Source organism: Tripterygium wilfordii, chromosome 22, assembly GCF_013401445.1.
Source record: "Tripterygium wilfordii isolate XIE 37 chromosome 22, ASM1340144v1, whole genome shotgun sequence".
Taxonomy (NCBI): Eukaryota; Viridiplantae; Streptophyta; class Magnoliopsida; order Celastrales; family Celastraceae; genus Tripterygium; species Tripterygium wilfordii.
The window spans coordinates 4,674,255-4,702,059 of NC_052253.1; the positions used below are offsets into that span (position 1 = coordinate 4,674,255).

General features: G+C 37.8%; 4 protein-coding genes across 8 annotated transcripts; 1 reads left to right on the plus strand and 3 right to left on the minus strand.

The window, feature by feature from the left end:
• Positions 1–85: 85 nt before the first annotated feature.
• On the plus strand, positions 86–5,905 carry LOC119991692 (putative lysine-specific demethylase JMJ16). 4 transcript variants are annotated; one of them, XM_038838095.1, is made up of 10 exons: positions 86–218; positions 284–555; positions 749–839; positions 1,225–1,528; positions 1,670–1,747; positions 1,895–2,419; positions 2,506–2,730; positions 2,938–3,099; positions 3,982–4,350; positions 4,613–5,905. In XM_038838095.1, the coding sequence occupies exons 4-10, from the start codon at positions 1,232–1,234 to the stop codon at positions 5,324–5,326; spliced, it is 2,370 nt and encodes a 789-aa protein (XP_038694023.1). In that variant the 5' UTR covers positions 86–218; positions 284–555; positions 749–839; positions 1,225–1,231; the 3' UTR covers positions 5,327–5,905. The 4 variants fall into 4 exon arrangements, with proteins under 4 accessions (XP_038694023.1, XP_038694020.1, XP_038694022.1 ...); XM_038838094.1 differs by having other exon boundaries at positions 94–218; positions 292–555; XM_038838096.1 differs by having other exon boundaries at positions 94–218; positions 437–555.
• Positions 5,906–6,336: 431 nt separating this feature from the next.
• On the minus strand, positions 6,337–8,515 carry LOC119990391 (B3 domain-containing protein At2g31420-like). The gene has a single exon (XM_038836280.1). The coding sequence runs from the start codon at positions 7,276–7,278 to the stop codon at positions 6,352–6,354; it is 927 nt and encodes a 308-aa protein (XP_038692208.1). The 5' UTR covers positions 7,279–8,515; the 3' UTR covers positions 6,337–6,351.
• Positions 8,516–8,527: 12 nt separating this feature from the next.
• Positions 8,528–13,133, minus strand: LOC119990390 (cellulose synthase-like protein D4). Its single transcript, XM_038836278.1, has 5 exons — positions 12,289–13,133; positions 11,266–12,070; positions 10,763–11,167; positions 10,317–10,654; positions 8,528–10,169 (listed from the first exon to the last, which is right to left on the minus strand). The coding sequence occupies exons 1-5, from the start codon at positions 13,131–13,133 to the stop codon at positions 9,200–9,202; spliced, it is 3,363 nt and encodes a 1,120-aa protein (XP_038692206.1). The 3' UTR covers positions 8,528–9,199.
• A 1,361-nt stretch (positions 13,134–14,494) lies between these two features.
• LOC119990559 lies at positions 14,495–19,286 on the minus strand. 2 transcript variants are annotated; one of them, XM_038836533.1, is made up of 5 exons: positions 19,056–19,286; positions 16,833–16,996; positions 15,942–16,125; positions 15,089–15,195; positions 14,495–14,995 (listed from the first exon to the last, which is right to left on the minus strand). In XM_038836533.1, exons 1-5 carry the CDS (start codon positions 19,125–19,127, stop codon positions 14,914–14,916), a joined length of 609 nt encoding a protein of 202 aa, XP_038692461.1. In that variant the 5' UTR covers positions 19,128–19,286; the 3' UTR covers positions 14,495–14,913. The 2 variants fall into 2 exon arrangements, with proteins under 2 accessions (XP_038692461.1, XP_038692460.1); XM_038836532.1 differs by having other exon boundaries at positions 16,833–17,005; positions 19,056–19,282.
• Between the last annotated feature and the right edge of the window lie 8,519 nt (positions 19,287–27,805).

Below are 27,805 nucleotides of genomic sequence, written 5' to 3' on the forward strand. Positions count from 1 at the left end.
ACCAAATATGCCACGTTGGCTATTCGGCTCGGATTATCCATTGGACTTATTAATGCTTCGCGAGGACATAATGGTAAATCGATCATCGCCAACAAGAAAGAAAGCGGAGCGTTTGTGGAAAGATAATTGCAGGTGTCCCCGATTTCCATTTTCAGAAGAACAAATTGGCGGGATCCGGGTTCAAGAACACGAAGCATTCTTTTCACTGAAGATTTTCGGTATGTTCATGCTCTTTTGTTGTGATTCAAATTTTTTGGAGGTTTTTTGATACATAGATGTTCAGTGCTGTAGAACTCTTCGAGTGAGTATAATGGTCGGCAGGGGGGTCTCTGGATTTGGGGATTGATGTGATTCAGTATTTTCTGGTTCTGATATGTTTCATTGGTCGGACTAAGAGTTATGATTGGTGTTCTTTGTTTCCAAATATGCACTTCAGCTCTACTGATCTGAGTTGAGTACTAGCTTGTGAAGTCGCTTCACTTTTGCAATCTTCGTGAATTTTCTGTAAGATGTCAGTTGAGTTTGGAAACAGTGATAGTGTTTCTGTGGAATGAGGTATGGTTGAACGAACTTTTTTTCTTTTCTATAATTTGTGGCTTATATCGTGGCCCTTTCGCGAAAAACCTAAGGAAATTGTCGATGGGAATTTGTGGAGTATGCCTATTTTCTGCAAATTGTTGTAGTGGTTTGAAGTGCAGAATTCTTATGCATACAACTCAATCTCGAGCCGTTGCTCTTGTTTATGCAGGTGATGATGTTTGTTCTTTTCAGTTAAATTCGACTGTGCAACCAGGCGGTCAAGAACTATGCAAGGAATCAAACTTTAGATTATCCCCTTGGTACTTTCCCTGTGACTTTTTCTTCAGCTTTGTTGCTTCACTATTTAAATTTGCAGGATACCTATGGTTTCATGCGTCATAATTTCCCGTCGTTTCTCTACTGGTCACAAGGAACTCCCTTCTTTTAGGAGCCATATGCATATACCCTCGCACCTTAGTATAAATGACTTGCTTGCTTGTTTTTCTTGGGTTAGTTTTTAATTTTTTCTGATAGTTGCATATTCAATTTGGGCATTTTCCATTAGATAGTGGCAGAGGTAGTGCGAACCTTCAAGAACTTATTACAGTGGAGGTTATTAGTTAGAACCACCTTTTATGTCTTGTTATTTATATGCTGCAATGTTAATTTATAAATTTTTCATCTTTCTTTCTTTTGATCTTTCAGATTACAAATGGGGACAGACCATGCGAGAAATCTTCCAAAGAATAAAGATGCAGATAAACTTTCAGTTCCACCGGGATTCATGTCTCTATCGTCTTTTCGGATGAAGAAGGTAGATAACACTGAAGAAACATGTAACTCCTTGAACTTCGCGAGCATGTCTAAACAGGAACCAATCCAGATTGACACTAAATCCAACAAGATTGATGCTGCATCATTGAAGCAATCTCTTATGGGTCGACCATGGATCATCTATGACCAGAACAATCACCATCTAGAGGAATCTAGCAGCAAACTTGCTGATAAGGTTATATAGCTTTGTTTTTCTTTGAATAAAAAATTATGTTTGTTGAGTTATTTCTGGATTCAATTTGAGACTTTAGTGCAGAGCTTATGTAGACATGATAAATCAATTAACTCTTATCCATGTTATTGACATTGGAAACAGGAACCAAGTGGATGGTATCCTGAAGATGTAACAAGTAATGTCCTTGAAGAAGCTCCTGTTTTCCACCCAACTGAAGAGGTATTTATCATATAATTGTGCTAAATGGCATTTGTACATATGTGGTTCTGCTTCCATTTGTATGCTACAAATATCTTTTGTTAAATTTGGAGTGCTTTGGCTTGTAGAAATCTTTAGTTTTTGAAGACACTTGCGTTGTAATTGCAGGAATTTATTGACAGTTTAAAGTACTTTGCAAGCATACGTTGCAAAGCAGAACCATATGGAATTTGTCGTATTGTTCCTCCTCCTTCTTGGAAGCCACCATGCTTACTTAAGGAAATGAATGCATGGAAATATTCTACATTTGAAACCCAGATTCAGCGAATTGATGGGCTTCAAAATCAGATTTTAGAAACAGCAAGATATAAAGAGAATACAAACGGTAAAAAGAGAAAAATGATGAAATCAGATTCAGTGGATGTTTTTGGTACCAAACATGCTATTAACTCAGATGAAGTTGCACACTTTGGCATTGGAGGTTTTGTAACTAAACCTGGTCCTGAATTTACCTTGGAAAGTTTTAAGGAAAATGCGGATAATTTCAAGAGCCAGTTTTTTGGTGGTAGAGCTAAATTGGTTGTGGGTACAAGTGTCAATTCAAATGTGCTTCCACAACAGTGGGAACCATCAGTGGAGGATATTCAGGATGAATATAGGAGGATTGTGGAGAGTCATAGTGAAGATATCGAGGTACATTGTGAAATGATCATGTTTAAAAGTTGTCTTAGAATGTTTTCTTAAGCAACTCTTAATGTGATATTGATGTGCTGTTTTAGGTGTTCTATGGGGACAATCTGGATACTAGAGCTTTTGGCAGTGGATTTCCGACCACATTCAATTCTTTTGAACTTTCCGATTATCCAGAATATCTGAAATCGGGTTGGAACTTGAATAATGTTCCACGGCTTCCTGGTTCTCTTCTTTCTTTTGAGAACTTTGAAACATCTGGTGTTTTAGTGCCTCGGCTCCTCATAGGAATGTGCTTCTCATCCTTTTGTTGGGTAAGGTTCAGGGGTACTTATTGTCTTGAATAAATTGACATCCCTTGGCTGTTTATGCTGTTTACTCACGCATACATCTCAGTATTTGAGAATACAATTAAGGATAGATAATGCTAGCTTCTCTTTTTCTTGTTTTTTTTTTTTTTTTTGCCTTGTTATGGCCTCTTTCTTAGTCTGTGCTTCCTTTTTTCTGAAACTTGAAGACAGAAGGTCGAAGAGCATCACTTGTACTCACTCTGTTACATGCATTTGGGTGCTCCTAAAGTGTGGCATTGTGTCCCTGGGGGGTATACCGTTAAATTTGAGGCTGCTAAGAGAAAGCACCGTCCAGAATTGTTAGTAGAACAGGATAAGTTGCATCATACGCAGGTGAGTAACGATAAGTTGCTCTTTTATTTTGAGCGTACATTTGGTCACTAATAATGGGACCTTTTTTGTTTAATATTATTTTAACATTGCTTATATCATTTTTCACACTATGATTGTTTTCTAGAGAAAAGGAAAAGGTTTTCACTTTATGAAGCTTCTTGTTATATTTTTCAGATCATATGTCCAATCCGTAAAACAAATAAGGGATCTAGTATTCTTGCACTATATTTAGCAGCTCATATAAAATCTTATCGAAGAGACAGAATTTCTTCTTCCTACTTTATTTGTTCTTAAGAAACTAGAATTATTTGTTGATATCAATAATCGTAATTGGGATTCAGGGAATACTGCACAGGGCCTTTTTTATATCAATTTATTTTCATTGTTGGCTTATCTTCCAGTTGTAGTTTTCTTCAAATGAATTGGATAGAGAGAGAAAATTTAAAAAAGAAGAAGAAGAAGAAGAAGAAAGAACCATGTTGCTGTCTTTAGGTTCTGCAGTGACCTTGGCCCATAATTTTCCAGATAAAGGTCGGTTTGCATACAACATGAGTCTGTTTGGTTCTTAAGAAATTCAAAATTTTTCTTAGCTCATGTTAAGCTTGTGTTTGGTAACTGTTGGAGGGGGTGTGAAACCAAGATAATAACTACTAAACTACAATCTTTCAATATTTGTGGTTTTTGGATAGAACATAACCAGATAAAGCTATCATGCAACCTATCTCAACTGTAAGTAATTGTAATGCTATAGTTTGATCTTCAACTCCTATGTTTGCTAGGATTAGTATTCTGGTGGCAACACCTTACTTTTTTCCATTACATAATATTTGGAGTTCAATGAAATATTGGTTATGTTGTGGGTGTAAGATATTTCTGTTACAGGTCACTAAACTATGCCCATCAATGTTGACGTCCGAAGCTATTCCAGTCTATCGTTGCGTTCAGCATCCTGGGGAATTTGTCCTTGTCCTCCCAGGAGCATATCATTCTGGATATGACTGTGGCTTTAATTGTGCTGAGGCGGTGAATTTTGCTCCTCTTGATTGGTTACTTCATGGGCAGAATGCTGTAGAATTCTATCATGAACAAGCAAGAAAGACATCAATATCTCATGATAAACTGCTTCTGGGAGCAGCAAACGAAGTGGTGAAGGCACAATGGGAAATCACATTGTTAAAGATGAACACCTTGGGGAATTTAAAATGGAAGGATGCCTGTGGAAAGGATGGGATCTTGGCAAAAGCCCTGAAGGTGAGCTCATGTTTTCTTGACTTCATATTCTATTCATCTTCAGTTGTTGCCGTAATCTATATGAAGCAAATTATTCCCTGCTAAATTATAAGACTAGAGGCATTCTTGTTTATTTGTTTTTTTTTTTTTTCTGACTTCCAGTTTGTTTATTGCATTTACTGGAGTCTGCGTGATTTCCTTACACATGGTTGATCCATTGACACAAGGGGTCTGATCTAGAGTTTGATTTCTTTTTCTCTGGTTTTCAAAAATTCCCACACAGTGGCGAATCAAATTGGAAGCTAATAGAAGGGAGTATCTATGTACCTCTTCTCAGTCACAGAAGATGGACGAAAAATTCGATGCTACCTGCAAAAGAGAGTGCTTCATATGTCTCTATGATTTGTACCTTTCTGCTGCATGTTGTCGATGTTCTAGCAGCAGATATTCATGCCTGATTCATGCAAAGCAACTCTGTTCTTGTGGTTGGAGTGAGAAAAATTTTCTATTCCGTTATGAAATCAATGAGCTATCTGTTCTTCTTGAAGCTTTGGAGGGAAGGTTAAGTGCAACCTATAGATGGGCTAAAGATATTCTTAATCTGACTTTGTCCTCCCTTCCCTCCGAGGATGATTTACAAGCGCGAGGGCAAGTTTACCGTCCAAACTCGCACTCAGAGGAAAAGGAGTGCTATTCTCCAGATGCACCAAGGCACAATGGCTTTCGGAAGAGTACTGCATCTAGCATTAGGTCTGAATTAAAGGCACGTATGCTCCAAGCAACATTAGCGAGGGCACATAAAGCGAAACAGAATGCAATAGAATCAGAAGTTGTTTCAACTCCAGCAACAGATGATACGCCTATTCTTCAAAGAGAAACATGTTCTGTTTTATCAAGTACGAATGCTGATGATACGTCTTTTCTTCGAGAAGAGATGGACTATGAACTGTCATCTGAAAGTTCAAGTGTGTCAAGTTCATCAGAATCAGATCCATGAGACCCATGGGGAGATAGGATCCTTCGTTGCCAGCCCATAGGCCATAGCCAAAGACTTCTGCATGTAATTCTGAAAGGAAGTCAAGTCTTCTCAACGTGTAAAAGGTAAGTCTAGAACCAGAAAATATTTGTTACAAGCGCTTTGATTTCCATAGCGGCATCTCTGACCGAAGAAGCTTCTGAGAATGAAGAATTGGGAAAAAAAAGTGTGCATTGTTTGATTGATGAGGATAAGGATTAAGGAGTTATCATTTGGGTGAAAATTTTCTTGTGGACACCACACTGGAAATAAAATTTTCCTCCTACAATCGGGACATGGACTTGTGGAGTAGTCAGTTTCTTTTTCTTAATAAATTGTCACGGTTTTTCTGTTTGATTTGTGTATGTTTTTCCTTATCTGACTGTCCCATCCATGGCCAACATGTACTCTTAATGTACCATGGAATTTCATGAGTAAGGCTTAGCTGTTTAGGTTTTTTCTTACCTTGTCTAAGTTTGACTGTGTAATAATATTACATTACCTCGAATGATGTTGAAGTTCCTTGGCATTCTATCTTGTACGAAGATATTTTCCTTTCCTTCATTTCTAGCTGTGAACATAATCAGATTTTTTGTGATTGAACATGTCCTTTCTGTATGCTAAGACTCTCTGTTAAATCAATAGATACAGGAAACGAATACACATAGTGGATTCCTGTTTGATTTTCTCATAAATGATTAATGAAAGTTGCTTCGAGAAATTATTAACTCAACAAAACATTTGTCAAATAACATATCAAAGCTTCGCATTTCCAAGCAAAACTTCTTTGTTTGATAAGGATAAACACTCCACACAGTTATTGGAAACAAAATTTCCGGGATCAAACCCATAAATTGATTAACTCAGTAAACCTAATGACAAACTGATTGCAAAACTTCTGAGCAATTGATATATTACATCAGAATCTATATAGTGCTCTAACTTTTCAATTATACTAATAAATCCTTAGGAAAATAAACTCAAAAAAACAATGGAACTCTGAAGTATCAACATCCCTGCTGATGTTCTTCTTGAGTGATCAAACTCACACCACCAGAACTTGTACCCTCTCCATCACATCCAGAGCTGCCATTAGAACTTGCTACTTGTCTCCGGCCACCACGAGTCAAATTAACGAGAGCAAGACAGCTTTTGGAGTCCCTCTGGAAACACCAAAGCTGAATCCAATCATCTACCTTTAGAGTTTTATTCTCTAGAACCTTTAACCAACCAGTGGTCAAGTTGTATGTGAAAGAATTCCCCATCTTCCATCTCTTGAAGTGAACTTCGAATTCTTGAAGAGCAGGGTCCAGCAGTGTGAGTTCAATGGAGTCACCTTTTGGTTGTCTATCAACAATCATATGCTCTTCTCTAGTCAGAAACTCTGTAGTCTTGAGCTCTCCCCTTGGAATCGCAAAACGCCTTTGATGCGTTGCCAAGTCCGTCTCTTGGACTTGCTTCTGTATCAATAGTTTTGGATCAGTGCCATTCATCTCTTGAATTATGTTCTTGAATTCGTCAGGTAACTCTGGTGGTGGATCAATTATCTCTTTGTTGGTAGTCTTTGGCTTCTTGGCTATCCTCTTCTCTTGCTCATCACTCGAAGAACAAACCCTCTTCCCCTTGATGAGTTTCCTACTGTCTTTCTCCACCAACTCTGTTTCTTCAAATAATTTTTTCTTAGTGTGATTGATTGAGAAACTTTTAGGGTCTCTCTCCTTCCTCTGTACCCCAACAGACTCTGTCTCTGATCTGTGTGTTGTGGCTTCAGTATTCCTTCTGCTTGAGAGAAAATCTGTCAACACCATCTCTTCCAATATAATTGTAGCCTTTTCAGTATCCCCTCCAGCATGTTTTCTTGCCTCTTCCTGCATCTTTTCAAAAGACCCATCTCCCATGTTTTTCAAATCCTCAATTTGAAGTTTTCTTTCCATCACTCTTTTCTTCTCTAATTCAACAGCAGAAATTGAGACGAGTATGAATCAATCCCAGAAATCAAAAACAAATCTTCAACAGCAGAAATTGGAGAAATTAAGACAATGAATCAAACCCAGAGAGCAAAACAAGTATTCAAAAACCCAGAACAGCCAAACAGAGATTGAAAGAAAAAATTTGGGCGTCTGATTAATGGAGTTTTGATTTAGGGCTGTTTGTTAACGTATATATACAGGAAGGAAATACGAATTCTTATGGCATTATGAATCCTTATTAGAACCAGAGTATTGATCGATGATAAATTTTTGATTTTTTTTAAAGATTTTGTTGATTTTAGTACCGTTAACAGCACTTTGTCTGTGTTTCCAGTAAGAAAAGAAACTCTGTTGTTTTGGCGCTAATCTGACGTGGCGATCACAGATAGGACAATAGTGTTAGGGAGAAGTTAGGGTTTTAGCTTGGACACTCCGGAGTTCATTGAATGCATTGGCTTTTCCTAATTTGATTTATTTTTGGTAGCTTTCTTGGCGGACAATCACAAAATCTGTTAAAAGATCTTATGAATATACTGATTTACCAGTTTGCATCTGTTTTTCAGATCAAGTTACCAGACAAACCCTGCAAAAACCTTCGAGAGCCGAGAGGCGGGGGTCGGGGGCAAATAATTCAGGCCCTTTGGAGAAAAAGTACCCTAAATCTGAAATAACCTCATTCTCTCTTGTTCTCATTCAGGCTCTCGCTCTCTACAGATTGGAAAGACGCCGTGTTGGAAGCGTCGCCGCCGCATCAACTTTCTGCTCCTCCAGGTTTTACGGCGATGAAGAGGAGTAGACACCGTGATGTTTCCGAAGTAGTCAGTGTAGAGTGAGAGCGAGGGCCAGTGAGAATGGGAGAACGATTACTGAGATTTTATCTACATATAAGGAAGGCTACATGCAAAACACCATTTACTCAATATTTTATTTCTGTATGGAAACATTGATCTTCATCTTCACAATTTTCCTCCTCAATGCAAATTTTGTACACTGGTTTTGATGAGAAAGAAGCTCCAGTTTTGCTCTTCAAGGTCTCTTGTTTGTTTATGAAGATAGAGTTCGAATCAACTCGCAGGGATATTTTCTTGTGAAATCCTAGTTTCACTTTCAGGTCAAGGCACTTGATCTTGGCGTAACATTACCAGCTCTACCTTCCATTTTCCGATGCCCAGAAGTTCCCACCACAGTGGCTTATAAACAGGTAAGTGTTTTTTTTTTTGGGTTAATTGAATTCTGTTTTGCGATTATCAGCTTCATCAAGCATGTTTAGATTCTGGAATGTGTTTACGCCCTTGAAACCTGTGTAGTTTGAACTCATTTTGGTTCAGACACCTGATCTTTTTAACGCCTCAAGAGTATTGTTCTGAGCAATATCTTTTGTGGCCACGGAATGGACTTTGGTTCAATTTACCAGGTGAAAATTTTCTGTGCGATCCGAGTTTAGACTCATATTGAATGTCCAAAGGGCAAACTTGTACGGTGTCATTCTCCGTTATCAAACATAAAAAAAAGTATATTTTCATTGATTTATGCACATAGGAGTTAAACCGTATAGTGTTCCTCTTTTTGGTACTGAATGCTTCCGTTCAGCCACTATCACATTGACACAATAACAAATAGTTTACATTGTTTTAGTGTTTCCCTTCTCTGTTTTTTTACCATCCTATCTTCCAACACCAATTGGGAGTTGAAAGAACAAATAAGAAAATTGTAAAATCTTCTACAATTACCCATTACTTTTTATCTTATCAAGTCATCTTCAGTAGTTGCCTCACAAAATTATAAGTCCAGTCAACAATGGGTTCTTATGTTCCAATGCATCACTTTGATCTTGAAGAGGAAAAGTAATGAATTTCTGGTTCTGTCCAGTTAAGTATTTTATCTCTTATGGGAACTGAAAACCTCCACCTAGTCCTTCAGCTTGTGCAGTGCTATCCCTTGGCGGATTAATGGCGATCCAGAGCAACGACAGTGTGATTGCAATGAGACCTGACCAGACAAACACTATGGTTGGTGTCTTACCTCTCCTACCCATCAAACCCTTGGCAAACGGATAAAGATGAGCCAGCACCCAGAAGCTAAAGAAAGCTCCACCCATAAACTTACTCCATTGAGGAACTGTGCTGTAGATGGTTCTTGAGAATGCAATAGCCATTGCAACTATGTTTATCATGCCAATAACGATTGGTGGAATCATCAATGAAGTCCATTTGACAAGATACAAGTCCGCGTAAATGTCATCGACATCCTCTCCAGCGGATTTGGAAGTCAATGTGAAAGAGATTTCAATTCCTGCAATCACTTTCAGAAGGCCTTGCACAACAGCTGCTAAGTGAGCACTGGTTCCTGAGATGAGCCAAAACTGTTCATTCCTCCACCACTCTTCCAGTCCCACACCGGCCCATTTTACTTCCAGTATCGCAAGCATGATGAGGCAGATTGTTATAACCAACAGGTATACCAAGAAGGTAACACTCAGAGTTTGCACAATGAAGTGTCCGGAGATAAGTGAGAGAGCAGGAAGGAAGCAGTACACAATCAAGAACATGGACGTGAATGGATAAACACCAACATTAAGATAAGCCAATCGCTGGAGTAACTTTAGACGTCTAGAACCAAGCAGGGCATTGTTTCTGGAGAAGAAAATCTCAACTGAACCTGTAGCCCACCGGAGCACCTGGTGAAGTCGATCAGTGAGGTTAATTGGAGCTGATCCTCGGAATGCATCACGCTTGGTTATGCAATAGACTGAGTGCCACCCACGGTTGTGCATTCGGTAGCCTGTCACCACATCTTCCGTCACAGAACCATAGATCCATCCCACCCTGTCACCCCATTCTGTTTTATCCTCATACCTGCCATGGAAGCATAAGAAGACTTGACAATACATATCACAAGGAGTTTAAAGTCGAGGTGTTGCTTATTCTTTATTGCTTCTGCTTGATTGTTAGTGCAAATTGCAATTTTATGTACTGACAATATACAGAAGCGTTTTTTCTTACCAACAGGAAATGACGGAGACTGCTTCAGCTACTGTAGTTGCATCAAGAGGCTCACGGGGTATCCTGAGAGCACCAGGAGGACGTCCAAACTTGACAGCAGGATGATCAGCGAGAGGACGGCCCTGGAACTCAGCAACGAGTATAGAGTCTGCTAGCATTGTAGAGTTTCCAAACCTCTTGGGCAATAGATTTACATCAAGTTCAGGATCTAACTCTTTTGCGTCCAAGGCTTGTGTTTCTGAGCCGTTCCCCTGAGTCATCTTGTCAGGTTGTGGTGGATCAAACCCGTACAACGCAAACCTCCTAAACATACAGCCAGTTCCCACATACACTGGACCCTGTAAGTGTTAATGCATAAATTGATTTATGTACATTTTTTGACAGAGAACATAATGTATTTGAGCAAATATAACTATGCAGAATTAGAGTCAGATAGAAAGGACTACCTGCACACCATCAAGGGCACGCATATTACCATCAAAGAAGACGGTGTTGTGGTTGGCATACCGGTCTGAAGGATCAATGCCTTCGAACCTTTGTGGGAATTGAATGTAGCAAAGGTTTTCACCGCCCCTGTCCATCATGAAGCACATCCCTTCACGGATGGCTTTGCAGTTGTAGATGTAGTGATCACAGTCCAAGTTGAGAATGAAAGGGCCATTCGACAGAATAGCTGATGATCGTACCAAGGCATTCATGGCACCAGCTTTCTTATTGTGGTCGTAACCTGGTCTCTTCTCACGGGACATATAAACAAACATAGGGAGACGTATGTCCACATCCGTGAAGTCTAATATCTTGTCATCAGTACCCCCGAGAAGCGGATCACAGCTAGGAGGTTTCAACATGACCTGCAAGTATTTTGGTGACATTATTGTGTCTGTGTTTGTATATAGCCATATCTATGTATCTATACTGATGAAACAAGAAGTGGGAACAAGTGGAGTACCTGGAGAATTCCAGCATGGTCTCCTTTAGCATGATCTCTGGAAGAAACAGCCCAAGTTCCTGGCCAGTGAGTGCCGTCTGCCATCCATGTAGCCTTTTGGACCTTCAATGGTTCCATAGGATCAGCTCCACTCTCCCTCATGTGCTTTAACATCTTCATTTCTTCCCTAGCATTGAAAGCATCCGATCTCCTCCTAATCGAATCAGGTAATCCATTGATCCTTACCTTAAACTCATCATATTCCCTCTTAATTCTTCTTCGGTCCTTGACAAAATCCGGTCTGCTTTTGTTCTTTGTTGGATCAATTTTTAAGGCGAAGTAGGAATCAGGATTCCTTGGCTCAATATTATGTTTTCGACAAAAAGGAACCCACAAATCAGCAAAGCTGCAAGCTTCGGCCATTGCCTCAAAAGTGAGGAGGGCGCCTCCATCATCAGAAATATAGCATGCTAGCTTCTCTACAGGATAATCAACGGATAGGATTGATAGAATAGTGTTGGCAGTGACAAGGGGTGGCTCTTTCTCAGGGTCTGCAGTAGACACAAACAGGTCGACCCCAGGGAGGTCGGAGCGGCCAGTGGGATTGGATGGTGATGGCATATCAAATTTGTCATGGAGGACCTCGAGATCAGTTGTGCGGTTGACAGGGTGGAGCTTGGGAATCTGATCAAGGATCCAGGAGAAGGCAAACCATATTTCACAAATAATTGACATAAGCCATAGCCATATTGCTTCCTCATTTGGATGATTTACTCTCCAGTTCAAGAAGAATACAAGCACCACCAACCGGACAGCGATCAACAACCTGGGAAGTATTCATTGCTCACAAAGAATTATTACAAGGTATATATAATCATCAATGTTTAATCTGATATCATCTTAATACTCTCAAAACATGGAGCATTTGATTGATTTACTTGAAAGATTTCCTTATATTATTGGCTCACTTGCATTTCTCTATTTTCTTGGAAAATATTTCAAGTCTTAAAATGCACACACACACATATATACATATATGTCTACCTGTAAGGACTGATAATGCCTGCTGGGATTGGTGTTTTCCGGCTGAGCGGCTTCCAAGGCTTGTCCGTATTATCCATCATACCGCCATGGAGTCCCTCGTCCCCATCATCGCCATACATATCATCCTGAGGCCAAAATGCATTGCCATAGCCATATGTACCTTTTGTCTCGAACAACCACCTGTTATGATCAAACTCCCCATTTTGGTTCCTCTTCATCATAGTCATATTATTAGCATCCCCTGCCCCTGAAGCAAGCAATGGCAATCCTCCAGTCGAGTACTCTTGATCGTCGTCAAAATCGGTTTTGTAAGGCTCCTTACAACCAGGACATAGACCAGTCTCCTTTTGTGCATCAAGAAAACAATCTCTGCAAATCTTAAACCTGCACTCACAAGGAATCACATCTTGACCTCTCTCATCCTTCATGGCCTTGCCATCACAAGAAGGCATTGAACATGAAGAGCCTTTCGCTCCGGCCATTTGAGGATGTGTCACCTCTGAATCTATCACTTTGTCCATCAAATGTGCTCTTGTAACACTATTGAATCCGCCTGTAAACAGAGAATTTGAAACATATTGTTCCTCAGCCTTCACTGCCACGGACGAGTCCATCGGTTGATTATCCGGCGTAGGAGGAATGTGGACGGTGTAGTTGGTGTAGTCGCCGGACATCTCCCCTGACATGTCAAGGTCTTCTCTTGATAAGCTCACATATCTACCACTTGATGTTCTCCTGGCAAACTTGACAGTTTGGCCACTCGAACCGCGATTACTCTGTGAATTGCTAGAACCTCCAGGGCTTCTCATTGCCTTCTTTGATGGTTGTGAAGATAGAGATGCCATGAATGATCAAATATTTTTATCAAACACAATTGTTCTATGAACTAATTCTCATCCTGCTATGTTTGGATGCATGGAAAACATGAGTTGAATTTGCAGGAAAAGAGAAAATAATGTGTTTTGATAAATTAATGCAAGAAAAAGCTTAATTGGGTTTGAATGGAAAATTAATGAGAGAATGGAGGAAGAAAGAAGGGGTGATGAGTTCTCTTGGCCATGAGAGAGTTGAGAAAGAAAGTTGACGGGATGAGATGAGAAACAAACAAAAAATTATTGGTGAGAGACCAAGTCCAAACAAATATTGTACGAAGTTTAAGGAGGTGATTTGTGTGTTGTGGTGATGGTGGGAGTCTGGCCTTCAAGTGGGCCTTGACCAAGGCCCAAGACCATTATTCAAACCCAAATTTAAATCCCCAAGCCCACTACTCTATAATGTTTAATTACTTGTAGAGTCCTAATTGAAGCGCTACTGCCAGTAGCACTGTTCCATTGAAATTATGATTTGCGCTGCTGCCTAAGATTCTCCATGATTCCCTGATCTCGATTTTGGTCTGGGCATGTCCTAAACCTTCTTTTTCTTGCAATTGCCATAAAAGAATCAATTTGACTTTGATGATTTTATGTTGGAAAGGCTGATATTTTCACGCAAATATATAAGAGGCAAATGTCTTAAAAGGGATTCGAAGACTCTACGATTTCCCAGATACCCAGAGTTTGGAATTTGCATCCAACAGCTTAATGTGTCATATCACTCTGGCGGATTTTTTCTACGCAACATTACACCGTCAGATTTGAATTGCATAATTCCTCCATCGGCCTTAAAGTGCTTCGAGAAGTTTCGCTTGAAACTACAGAGACATTTTTTCACGTGAACAAGACCATACCAAGTCTGCATGGAGGATGAGGCTCATAAATCATAATAGTTTTCAATCCTCACTACCAAGTAAAGGGCAGGAAAATATAACAAAGATTAGGGTAAATACTTACGCAGACATGTCCCTAAGATCACCACACATTTATGATGATAGTAGAACAGAACGAGTATGTATCAAAACATGACCAGTAACATTCCAAACTTAGGCTATGCTTGGATGGAGAGTTGGGAAGGGTTCAGGTGAGTGATGGGAGGGGTTGGGGACTTGGGGAGAGTTTAAAGGTATAATGTTTCTGTAAAGATAAGATAAAGAATCCCTCCCAACTCACAATTATGGGAAGTTTAGTTCTGGGCTGTTGAGGGAGATTCGGTAGGGTTCACAAACCGCACCATACACCCCCCATGTGGTTGCCAAACAAGGGTTGAGTCCCAGACCCCATCAAAGCATGTCAAAAAATAAATAAAGTGCAATAAACATAAGACCATGTCAGATGTTGAGAACTTGATCCTAATCCAATCAAGCTAATGGGAAATAAAGATGACCGATAATTTAAGAGTTACAAGAAAGTTGGCCAAAACAAAGACAATTTTGTTCCCTCTTCTTCGGCTAGAATTCAAAAACTACATACAGTTCCAGAGCAATGATGTAGAAATTCAAACTTTGCTCAGCTGCTGCTATCACTTCAATCAGAAGAAAGACCCCAGTAGCCGGATTCATTGTGAGTTTGCGACAAATCTGGTCAAGGACTAACCAATAGATACACCAGCTCTCTACATTAGATGAACCAAAAGATCTCATCTTTTATTCTTCCCACTGAATCACAAATGATATTGGCATCCAAAAAGGAAAATGGGCAGAAGAACATGGTACATTCAAGCCAAAATGGCCTGGGAAGCACATGATACAATCTATGTTTTGTGATTTTTTACCATCTCATCAACATCCAGTTCCACTTCCAATATTGGGGAGTCCTTTTTCGTGCTGAAATGACTGCTCAAGGGAATGGAAAATTTTCAAACATCATCAGCATCCAAAAGGCAAAATTTTATTTTATTTTATTTGTTTTCAATGGAGCAGCCTCACCTGTTTTGGACAGGACCATGATCGACCGCTGTTCTAAGACAATATATGACTCTGCCAATTATGCTTGACATGGAAATTGGACCAAATAATCGACTGTCATAGGCTTCCTGTCATCCAGAATAAAGGCAAAAAAGAGAAGGTAAATCAGGATCTGCAAGCGTTTCTTTTCTTCTTCTTATATTTATGATTCTTCCTTTTCTTCTTCATGGTGTAACTAAAGCCAAAAAAAATGGGTACAGAAGAAACACCAAAGACAAGGAAAGAAAACTGTACTAAAGTAAAACACTTCTTTTCTTTACAAACCTTTTATATTAAATACAAGCTAAAGCAGTAATATACCAAATAAAATATCAAATGAAGGATTGTTGAATTGAATCCGTAGTCCATTGAAGAACTGCTCCTTTTTCAAATGACCTCATTTGATAATAGGCCAGGAAAATAAAATATTTGTTCCATAGCAATGCGGTTACCGTGCTCATTCAGGAGATTTGTAAATGGATTATAAATAAAATGACTAAGATTAACTTCTTAACATCTAAATCAATGAGCTATTTCTGAAAATAATATCATTCAACAGCATAACATCAGTAAATAGACTAATTCTTGACTAACTTGTAAAAAGTAAACTGCATCTTTTCGTAGCTTCAGGTATGTCAAAATTGTTACTACTAAGGTTAATGAAGAAAACCAAAGATAATTCAAGTAAAATGGGATGTCATGTTGCTAGGTAAAATGCAAATTCCAATCTCATAGTAATTGTGCACCAGTGAGAAATATGTGGTTAAGCAAAAGACGGAATAGCATCAGGTCATAGTGAATTGATCACGTATTCAAAACACAAAAATGAAGATACCTTAGGCTTCAGGTTTTCAGTGTCAGCCAACACCCAACACTCATCCTTGTCAAGAACAAAAGGCTCATCTTTTCCATCTGTGGAAACCATTTCATATCCTTCAATAGCAGCTAATCTTCTGACAAGATAGTTATTTGACTTTTCAGGGTCCTTCAAAACCACCACATCTCCAACAAAAACACGCCTGTCGAGGGGGAAAAGAATTCAATCCAGAGACTATGAATTTTCACAGTCCACACAGAACAGATCAAGATAAGAAAAGTTCCAAATGTGAAATACCAAGGATTAAACGTTGACTTTGAGATTCAAAATGATCCCAAGTCCTGACAAATATAATTTTCTAGCAATGAATCAATATTCTACAAAGAACTTGTTCTCTTCGGCTCTCAACTTGTACATAGAACTTATTAAAAAAAATCAGTGGACAAAGAAAATCCCGTCATGGAAATTTGGAGGGGAGAAACTAAGCAACAAATTTTAAATTGCTCAGTCCAAAAGCTCCATGGAATTAATTTCCAAAATATATCAAAACAACTTGAACAAAGTTAGTGTATAGTAATTTCAATAACAAATTTGAGCAGAAGGCAGAAAAAATAATTCAATCACAGCGCAGTATTGAGACCTAATTAAAAAAATAAACATGTTTATGCCAACATACATATATTGGCTGGGATAATAAGTATATATAATAATGTTAGGAAAATTTATGATAGACCAATTGTGAGGGAAGGTCGGCCAACCCGAAGTAGATAACAGGAGAAAATAATTGATAAGTTTCTAATATTACTTGAAACAAAAGCAGTTAGGTATAAATTGATTGTTAAAAATTTCTTTTAAATTCCAGGAAACAGAACCAAGTGTTTTCAATTGAAAAGAGAGAATTTATATTACATTGGATCTGCAAAAGGTAATTTCCGGACAAGAAGAGTTCCTCCCTGCGCTCCTATTGCAGGGACCATTTCCTTTCCTTCACTCCAGTGCAAATACGTCAACTTTCCTTGAAATAGATTTTTCCAAACTGCATCCCCAATTTCTCTCTCACTGATTTGACCTCTCTGATAGCTCTACAGCGGATAGAACATCATTTCAAAAAAATAATCAAGAGGCTCTCACTGTTGAATTGGTGTTATTTTTCTTAAAAACTAGCTATAATGATATTAGAAAGAAACTTGTGAAAGAAAGTATATGCAGGTACTCTTGCATATATGCACAAGCAAATATAAAACCATAACTAAATGATCAGTGAAGCGCCTGCACCATGTCATGAGCATACTGCATACAGAAATTATTGGCCACATTGCAGTACAGCCTAATTGGCTAATTATAAAAACAAAAATTAGAAAAATAAGAAGAATGTGTTGCTTTGGTTAAGTGTGGGCATGCATGTCTATGTGTCAACGACTTTTGAGTGAGTGAGGGCAAGTGGAGGAAAAACAGATATTTACACCAATTATCCAACTAGTCAAGATATGCACCTAGCTGGTTTGTAGCTAAAAAGAATCATTAGTACCTAGATTGAAGTCACCAACCATTATATTTTATCTTAACTGACTGCAAGCATGATTTCCTAAATGAGCCATTAAACTTTCAGAAACTTTGTGGATACCAGAAAGATGTTTCCCTTTAGATCGAAGGCACAGAAAACCTTATTATAAAACATGTTTTATGATGAGTAACATTTCCACTGTTTTACTATCTTAAACCAAAACAGTTCAACACAAAAACGGAGGATTATACCGAGACCCATCAATATAACCTTAACCCTTTGAGACCGTCAAACTATGCAATGAAAAAAATGGTCATGCAATATAAAGAAGTGCCACATTCCAAGCAATATGGGTATGGAAACTACTGCACTTGTTTCAGGCTTCTTGATAACACTGGTCCTCTCTAAAATTGAGTCAAAATGTGGAGTTTTTTTTCTTATTTTTGTAAACAAAACCAATATCATATGAGTTTGCCTGAATTAGAGAGACATGAAACAAAGTTCCATTTTTTATGAATAATATTGATTTCAACATTAGTTATTTTTAGCGTGTGAGAGGATTCGAACCTTCAAGCTGCTCGGAATCCTAAGGAGTGGCTACAAGCCTACAACTAGGCCAAAAGCTCCTTGTTCAAAAGTAGAGTTAGCTCAATGTGGCAAACTGGTGTATTAAAAATAAAAATAAAAAATGTCAGTTGTAGATTGTTATGGACAGCATGCAAAATGCTACACAGGTTCACAGAGCCATGAACAGTGGTCAACAAGATCGTACCACCGAAACATGGATTAGCTACAATATGTCAGCAACAAACAGACTGGAATATATGCATCAATAACTGTTAAATCATTTTCACTTAAGATTTTCTATTAAATGCAATGCTTCTTTGTTCTCCATCTCAATGCATTTGAAGAAAAAAGGACACCACAAAAGAAGCAAGTCAACAATAGAAATAATAAAAGTTCCTACTTTCGTTTCCAGAAAAGTTCAAAATCAAAGAACACTGCATATTTCCTCCTATTCCTTTGCAGTTTGCATGATCACTCATTCACTTAATCTTACGCGCCTAATCTTATATCAATGTCGCACTTTCTTCCAATTTGGCCAGCACATATTACTCTATTCCAACCTTTACATCAAAAGTACCTAATGCTTCTTCCTACTTTCGATTCCAGAAAAGTTTCAAATCAAAGAACACTGCATATTTCCTCCTATTCCTTTACATGACCATTCATTCACTTAATATTAGGCACCTAATCTTAGATCAATGTCGCACCTTCTTCCAAATTGGTGGGCACATTACTCTATCCCCACCTAATATATTCCAACCTTTACATCAAAAGCACCTAATGCTTCTTCCATATGAAAAAAAAATATATATATTCTTTCATATTCAGAAATTCCAAAACATCAAAGAACGTAACACAAGACAACAGTAATCGAAAATAGAAGAAAAACAAAAAAATTTGGTTCTCAAATGAATCCAAAAGCAAACCCCGTCAATGGATCTTTTTTGGCTCTATCTTTAGCCTTATTTCTCCACTAGCAAATCAATCACAATCTCGAATTCAAATCATTCAGAACAGAAAAACACAATCTAAGCATCAGAGCTGAAGTCGAAACGAAGAACCTTCCAGCCGAGAGTGACGGCGTATTCGAATTTGTGGCCCAGGTATCGGTACCAAGTCGATAGGGAAACCATTGCAGCTGATTCACCAAATTGCAGCCCAACCCTTCAAAGCAATGAAAGCACCACCTCTCTCTTAAACCCTTGGTGCAACCTCTCTGGCCTCTGCAAGAACCCAACAACTCATTCGAGCTACCGTACTTAATCAAACGGGTCTATCCCTATTCCCTAGTTTGTCAATAAAACCCGGCCCGCTCTTAAAAGCATTTGGTTGTGGGTCAGGTTGAAATATGATTGTTTGATTTTTTTTTTTTTTGATACGAAGAGGGATCGAACCCTAAACCTAATATGTAGGTGTGAAAATACATAACCAATTAAGTTGGAGGTCATTCCCGATTGTTTGATACATTTATCATTTATCAAATCCACATTTGTCAAAATAAATGTTAGATTTGATTTATTCATTTGGACATATTATTCTTGTATTTCTCACACCTCAATTTTTTTAACCGATAACACACCAGACTCTTTGGACGGCTGAGATGGGCCTAACCTCGAACTATTAGACAGTTGCCATTAGCTTAAACTTGGACTGTCAGATCCACATGCACATAAATTTTTCACCTGATAAATTTTCCATTCTAGCTCTATGCGAGCCACTTGCTAACTTCACGACTCATAACTCCAAAAATTTATAGCAAATTTGTATTTGCTAGGCCATCAAAAGTCTCTAAGACCCTTCCTTGAATCGCCGGGGAACCTTCCCATTGAATATGGAGGTCTCTAGAGAGAAAATGATAGAGGACTTCTTTCCTGTCATGAGGAGAAAGCTGTTGAGCTTGTCGTCAGAAAAAGCTCAGCAGAGTGTATCCAAATTCCTGTCACTGAGGTACTTCATACATCAATAACTTAAAATCCATTATCCACAACAAACAAACAAAACCACTTAGCAATAACCTAGTTCATTATCTCTATGGACTTAGGGCCTACGGTATCCGTGTTGTGCTAAATCAACAAATACCATCACAATAGCACCAACTAGGTTGATTGGATACACTAAATAAGCAAGTAAATCAAGGAAGAAGTAAATATACACGAGATTTATGTGGTTTGGGGTAAAGCCTAAGTCCATGGGTGGTAGAGATCGTTTGCACTATCTTGAAGAAGATAAATCAAAGTGGAGAATCCATCAATACAACAAGATCAAGCCTCTAGAGCTCTCTCTCACTCACAAAGGGTGTTTTCTCTCACAAAAATCGGCTCTCTAAGTATGTTTTCAAATTAGGATAAAAAATCCTTACAAATTTCACTTTATACAGCTAGGCCCAATAAATCCGATCGATCGGCCCATAATCCTGATCAATCAAGAAACAACATTGTATCCAAAAAAGCACATGGACAAGATCTGTTCGGACGGCACCTTAAGGTGTCCGGACAGATGCAGTAGAACAGTGACAACAATAGCTGAAAAATGCAGAACCGAGCCACCAATAAAAAGGTCTTTCAACAATCGCGGTTGTTAACTACTTTTTTTTTACGGGTTACGGTTAATTTCATTAATAAAAATAGTTGTAAATAGCAACGGCGGCAGTGGTTTTTTATAATTAATTTGTTTCTTATTTTACTTAATTTTTACCGTGAATGTGGAATTATAAGCAAACCTTTTGAGATACAATGAATTTTGTTTAATATAATACCACATCGATTATCTACATATAAGTATACGACCTCATGCAATGTCAAATACATTTCAAAATGAACAAAATCTCTAGTAATACGTTGTTCATTTACCCGTCTTTCTTTCTTTTTTTAGGATTCAAAGACAAATTTTAGTTTGGTATATGTGGGTTATGAGCACATGCTCAAGTTCGATGGCGCAAGTACTTGGGTTCGATGGCTCACATACTTGGGTTCACTTTCGTGCTTGAGATTATATTCACGACTGAACTACGACATGAGGATGTACTGCTCTTGTCGTAGTTTACCATGCAGAAATGGGCCTCGGGATGGGCCGACTCTTGAATGGGTTCGACGTCACAAAAAAAAAGGAAAAAAAAAAGAAGTGGCGGTGAAAGAGAAGACATAAACATATACTATTGTTTAGGTTAATTTAGGAAATGGATTAATTTTAAATTATGTGGGATGTATGCATTCATCATTCAATATCGTTTATAGTAAAAATAATTAGTTATTAATGGTATTCATTAATCCTTGTTTATGAATATGAATTACCCTTGAAATTATGAATAATTGCCAAGCAAAGTTCTTAAACAATATTTTTAAAAAAATCAATAACACACCGTACAAGTTTACCATTTGCACAGTTAATATGAGTCTAAACTCGAGCCCTTATATTCGCGTGCACAGAAGTTGCTCACTTTAAGAGATGATAAGTTGGGTCAAAACACATTGTGTGGCGAAGATTATATAGTAGATATAGCAATGTTAAATCAGCATCCGTCCCATCCATTCATTGTCGCACCTCATAGTTTTATCCGTCATCTCATGGACGAATGTTACCCAATCTTGAAAGACACATTAGCCTGCATAAGAGATTAAATGACTGGTTTCTTGTTAAAGATGTCAGATATATTGTAACAAAATAATTTGTTATTTCTCTTTTCCATGGACTATAAATAGGTGAGAGTTGAAGGTGATTACGTACACTAGCAAAGAAGCAGCAGAGCTAAGACATAGAAGAAACCAAAAAGAAAAATGGCCCGGGCTAACAACCAATCCGCCTTGTCTTTCAACTTGCTCTTGTTGATCTCTTTTCTCCTAATTGGCAGTAAGTACATGTTCTTTTCTCTTCTTTTTTTTTTGGTAACTGATCTAGAATGACACCATAAAAGTTTACCATTTAGATACCCAATATGGGTCTATACCCGGGTCGTCAAGCCTACGTGTGCATAGTCGATTATATTTCTTGAATTCTTAAAATTGTTTTGATTTTGTGTTTGATTTCCTGGTGTTGGAATGCGCAGTTGGGTTTCAAGGTGCAAGGGGTGAACTGCAATGCAAAGAGGTGCATGGAGTAGAAGATGGAGAAACTTGCTCTACCATTGCACAGGGGATCAACATGGATTTATCAGAATTCGAATCTTTCAACCCAAATATCAACTGTGATGCCATTTTTGTTGGTCAATGGGTTTGTGTCAATGGGTCATCAAATTAAGCCCCAACTTCCATATCTAATATATGGGACATAAGTAGTATGCTTTGAATAAGGAGAGCCAAGATATATTTATCTTGATGTATTGTGTTGCTTTTCTGTGTAAGTGGACTTGACAATCGGAATTTAAATCTATATCAAATGTCCAAACAACAAACTTATATATTGTTGTTTCCCGTTACCAAAATAAAATAAAAAAAAAGTGTTTTCGTGTTTTCCCTGCATTGTAATACTTTCACGTTAGTCCAATTTATGGCTCAAGAAATGTAGCTTGAAATTTTAATATTGAATGGGTTTCCATGGTTATTTTATTTTTACGAGATGAATTATTTGGGCCACTCAATACATGTACCCCTTAGTCCAATTAAAGATTAGTTACGTAATCTGGGTGTAGAATAATATATTAGTACACTACATACCCACCTAAATAAGTAAGCCCAAAATATGAATGACTCAACTAATGATGATGACACGTATCTCCTTAGCCTAATAAAATAAAAGATTAATCACAAAAGGTCGTCATTTTTTATAACATAAAATTTCTTTTTTTAAAAAGTAAAAAGGGCATTTAACTTCCATCTTTCTTTCAGTTTTTTAGATTCAAAGACAAATTTTAGTTTTGTTAAAAAAGGGCATTTAACTAGTACGATAAATGAAGCTACCATCTACGAGAAAGTGAATTAGTTACGCTGTGTGGTGCTGGCCTTACGTGGGGAGTGGTCCCCGTGGAGTAGTTTGGATGGCAGGATCTTGGTATATGTGGGTTATGAGCATGTGCTCTGGTTCGATGGCGCAAGTACTTGGGTTCACTTTTGTGCTTGAGATTATATTCACGACTGAACTACGACATGAGCATGTACTGCTCTTGCCGTAGTTTACCACGCAGGAATGGGCCGACTCTTGAATGGGCTCGACGTCACAAAAAAAAGTGGCGGGTGAAAGAGAAGACATAAACATATATTATTGTTTAGGTTAATTTAGGAAATGGATTAATTTTAAATTATGTGGGATGTATGCATTCATCATTCAATATCGTTTATAGTAAAAATAATTAGTTATTCATTAATCCTTGTTTATGTATATGAATTACCCTTGAAATTAGAATAATTGTCAAGCAAAGTTTGGATTAATATTATATATGTCAATAATTGAAAGTGGAATCACTTAAACAATTAATATTTTTTTAAACCAATAACTTTGCCATTTGGACAGCTAACATGGATCTAAACTCGGCCAATCAAACCCGCGGACACAGAAGTTTCTCACCTTAAGAGAGGGTAAGTTGAGTTAAAACTCATCGCGTGGCCAAGATTATATAGTAGATACAGCAATGTTAAATGAGCATCCGTCCCATCCATTCTTTGTCGCACCTCATAGTTTTATCCGTCATCTCATGGACGTATGTTACCCAATCTTGAAAGATACATTAGCCTGCATATATAGGAGATTAAATATTAACCGGCTTCTTGGTAAAGATGTCAGATTGTGACAAAATAATTTGTTATTTCTCTCTTCCATGGACTATAAATAGGTGAGAGTTGAAGGTGATTACGTACACTAGCAAAGAAGCAGCAGAGCAAAGAGATAGAAGAAACCAAAAAGAAAAATGGCTCGGGCTAACAACCAATCCGCCTTGTCTTTCAACTTGCTCTTGTTGATCTCTTTTCTCCTAATTGGCAGTAAGTCCATATTCATTTCTCTTCTTTTTTTTTTGTAACCGATTGAGAACGATACCATAAAAATTTATCATTTGGATACCCAATATGGGCCAACACCCGGGCCGTTAGGCTCACGAGCGTATAGTCGATTATATTTCTTGAATTCTTAAAATGTTTTGATCATTTTGTGTTTGATTTCTTGGTGTTGGAATGTGCAGTTGGGTTTCAAGGTGCAAGGGGTGAACTGCAATGCAAAGAGGTGCATGGAGTAGAAGATGGAGAAACTTGTGCCACCATTGCACAGGGGATCAACCTGGATTTATCAGAATTCGAATCTTTCAACCCAAATATCAACTGTGATGCCATTTTTGTTGGTCAATGGGTTTGTGTCAATGGGTCATCAAATTAAGTCCCAACTTCCATATCTAATATATGGGAAATAAGTAGTATGATTTGAATAAGGAAAGCCAAGAAATATTTATCTCGATCTATTGTGTTACTTTTCTGTGTACGCATGCTTGACAATCTGAATTTAAACCTATGTCAAATGTCCAAACAACAAACTTATATATTGTCGTTTCCTGTTTTCGTGTTATCTTTGCATTGTAATACTTTCACGTTAGTCCAATTTATGGCTCAAGAAATGTGGCTTGAAATTTTAATATTGAATGGGTTTCCATGGTTATTTTATTTTTACGTGATGAATTATTTGGGCCACTCAATACATGTACCCCTTAGTCCAATAAAAGATTAGTTACATAATCTGCGTGTAGGATAATACATTAATACACAACATACCCACCTAAATAAGTAATCCTAAAGTATGAATGACCCGACTAGTGATAATGATACGTATCTTCTTAGCCCAATAAAATAAAAGATTAATCATAAAGGGTTGTCGTTTGATAAGATAGATTTTTTTTAAAAAAAAAAGTAAAATAAAAAAAAAATCGGAAGACCCTTTCAACTTGTCTCTTCCATGAATGCTCAACAGAAAACTAATAAAAAAGAACATTTTATTGGCAAAGAAAAGACACACAACATGGAAACCCAAACCCAGATACTACACCAGTCTCTCCTTATTAGCTTTGTTAAGAGAATTCTGCACCTACACAGAGCCATTGACCAACAAAGAGATTTTGGCAATTGAGATTTGGATTCATTGCACCAAAGAATTCCATACTCACCTTCGACGTGCATCGCCGCAACTGCATAGCAAGAATCACCACTTTTAACTCCATACACACCCACACATGTTGGGGTTAGTTCGATCTCGTCAAGGATACCATTATTGTTGCTTTCAGCGTCGACGGAGGCAAGGAAGAGAGAAGAAAGCACCAAGAACAAGTTGATGGCATTGGCCTTTTTAATATTTCCTCTTTTAATTTCTTGAATTCTCCCTCTGTTTTCGTGTGAAACTGATCAGTCCAACTACTAACCTATTTATACGTACTGAGGAAGTGCATGTGAAAGACAGAAACATAAAAGATGTGTTCTTTTGCTTAACAAGGCTGCTTTACTAATTGCTATGGTGTTGGACAAAAGTGTTTGTCAGATTTATATGTCATGGCGGATTACACTAAAATAAACAATGTGTTCTAAAGGGATAAGACATGCGAGTGCAATCAAGAGTAAACACTGCAACCCTAAATATTGTTTTCTTTTTTTTTTCCACTTGTTTTTGCCTTAACTGATGTTTTCATGGAGCTTTGGTGCAATACAGCTGACTGTCTTTAAAGCACACCAAGTGTTTGATAAAATGTTCTCAATTTTCCCGCACCTCTGACTACCAATTATAACAGATGTGCGCCCACCCATGTTCATGGGTAGGAAGTGATCATTGTTTGATATTGTTTCTGTGCCATTTCTTTCTTGATTCTCCTTACGCAGAGTAACGATTATACCAATTGTTTGTGCTATTTTGTTGTATCAATTGCAATCTATATTCATCAAAGTTTTCATGAAATCTTATGCCCAGTCATGAACATTTGAAATTTAGAGAAATTTTTATTCTGAAGCAGGGGTATTAAGTATATATATATCTACTGGCACAGAGTTCAGTATCCAGGAAATCGGGAAATAGAAGAAGGAAAGCAACACATGGAGAGAAACACTCGTCATCATCATCATCTCTCCAGTTCTTATTCAAAGCTTACTTATTTCCAGTTCTTATTCAAAGCTTACTTAATTCCATTGGATTTGAGGAAGCTTATTTATTTTTCTTCATTCCAATACAAAGCCATTGACCAATAGAGAGCTTCTTGCAGTCAAGATCAGGATTTAGGGCCATGAATTTGTCTTGCGCCAAACCTAACGTATTTGCAATATCGATGCAGGTGTCTCCAATTTCGACCATGCCCACCGCCTTGCATCGAGGGGCACCGTTTACGCCTGCCAGCTTAACTGCATAATTCAACACCCAATAATATGAAGATAACGCGTCTCATCGCATTTTATTAGAGGCCAAGAAATGATAATTCAAAGACTTACAGCTTTCAGCAACAGAGGAAATGAGCAGAAAACAGAGCATCAAGAAGAGAAGGTAATTGATAGCCCGAGTAGCCATGGTATTCTTTCTTTAACTCTTCCTTTACTAGCTATTCAACTCTCTCTCTCTCTCTGCATGGATATGCTAGTTTCTGAACTCAAAACTATTATTTATACAGGAAAGTCCATGTAAAAGACAGGATATACATAGAAGATGTGTTCTTGTACAACAAGGCTGCTTTGCAAATTGGTATGGTGTTGGACAATAGTGTTTGTCATATTTATATGTCATGGCGGGTTACACTAGAATAAACAATGTCTTCTAAAGGGATAAGACATACGAGTGCAATCAAGAGTAATGCTACTATACACGCATGAATTATTGGTAAAGTAGTGCCCTTTCGGAAAATAAATAATTTCCATAAATATGCATGTACATGATGCTACTGTTTCCCAGCGGTAAGATGAAATGACCGGAGAAAAATGTTTGAATTTAAGTTACATGCTTTGACTAACTGAAAGAACACTTGGGCTCAGCCCAATCAAAGAAGCTTTGTTGTAAAATCATTGATGGTGTAACCGTGTTTATGGGGAACAATCATGCTTGTAAATGGTTAGAATTGACAGCGTGAAAATCAAGATATAGAAATAAGTTGGATTAATTCACGATGTAAACAAGCAATTATGGTTTGTTTCCTTATGGTTTTATACACTTGGTGAGTTGGAGGATATTTCATATTTTTTATTATTTTATTTAGTAATAAAAATAAAATCACTAGCGCTAAGCTGATGAGATTTTTAGTGGGAGGGAGCACAACTTGTGTGAGAGAATAGAAGAATAGCTCCATAATAAATGCGCACCCTAATCGAACTTCCAAGAGTTGTAGACCGTTAAGAATTATCGTATTACCCCGGTACATGGTGGCACGATGACCCGAAAGGGGTTATCGGTTAGGTTATGCTTCTCTTAAAAATACCGAGTCGACTCGATCCATTATCGAAAACCCAGTGTCTAGCCTACTATAGACTCCTAGTGCCGATCATGGGTGTTTTTAGAGGTTTATAAAAATAATCCTACCACTAATATAATGTTTGATGCAATGATGCACAAGTAATCTAAAAATGGTCCTTTCGTTTAGTTTCTATCATCTTAATAAAATTTCTTGATCCAACTACATTATTGAGTCCAATAAAACCAAGAGAGAATGCAACTATTCCAGTCTAATCTATAGAGCATCTTTGACACAATTTTCACTTCCAAGTTTCAAAATTCAAAACCCAGTGGACCAATGGGCCCAAGAAGGATCATGGTAGGTGGGCTTGGATGACTGGATCACAAAAAGATTCTAATCACGTTTATTTTGGGCCTTTGATTCGTCTTTGGGCTTAAGAGTATTGAATTGTGTGGACCGAGAGAGACATAATGCTTGGGGTAG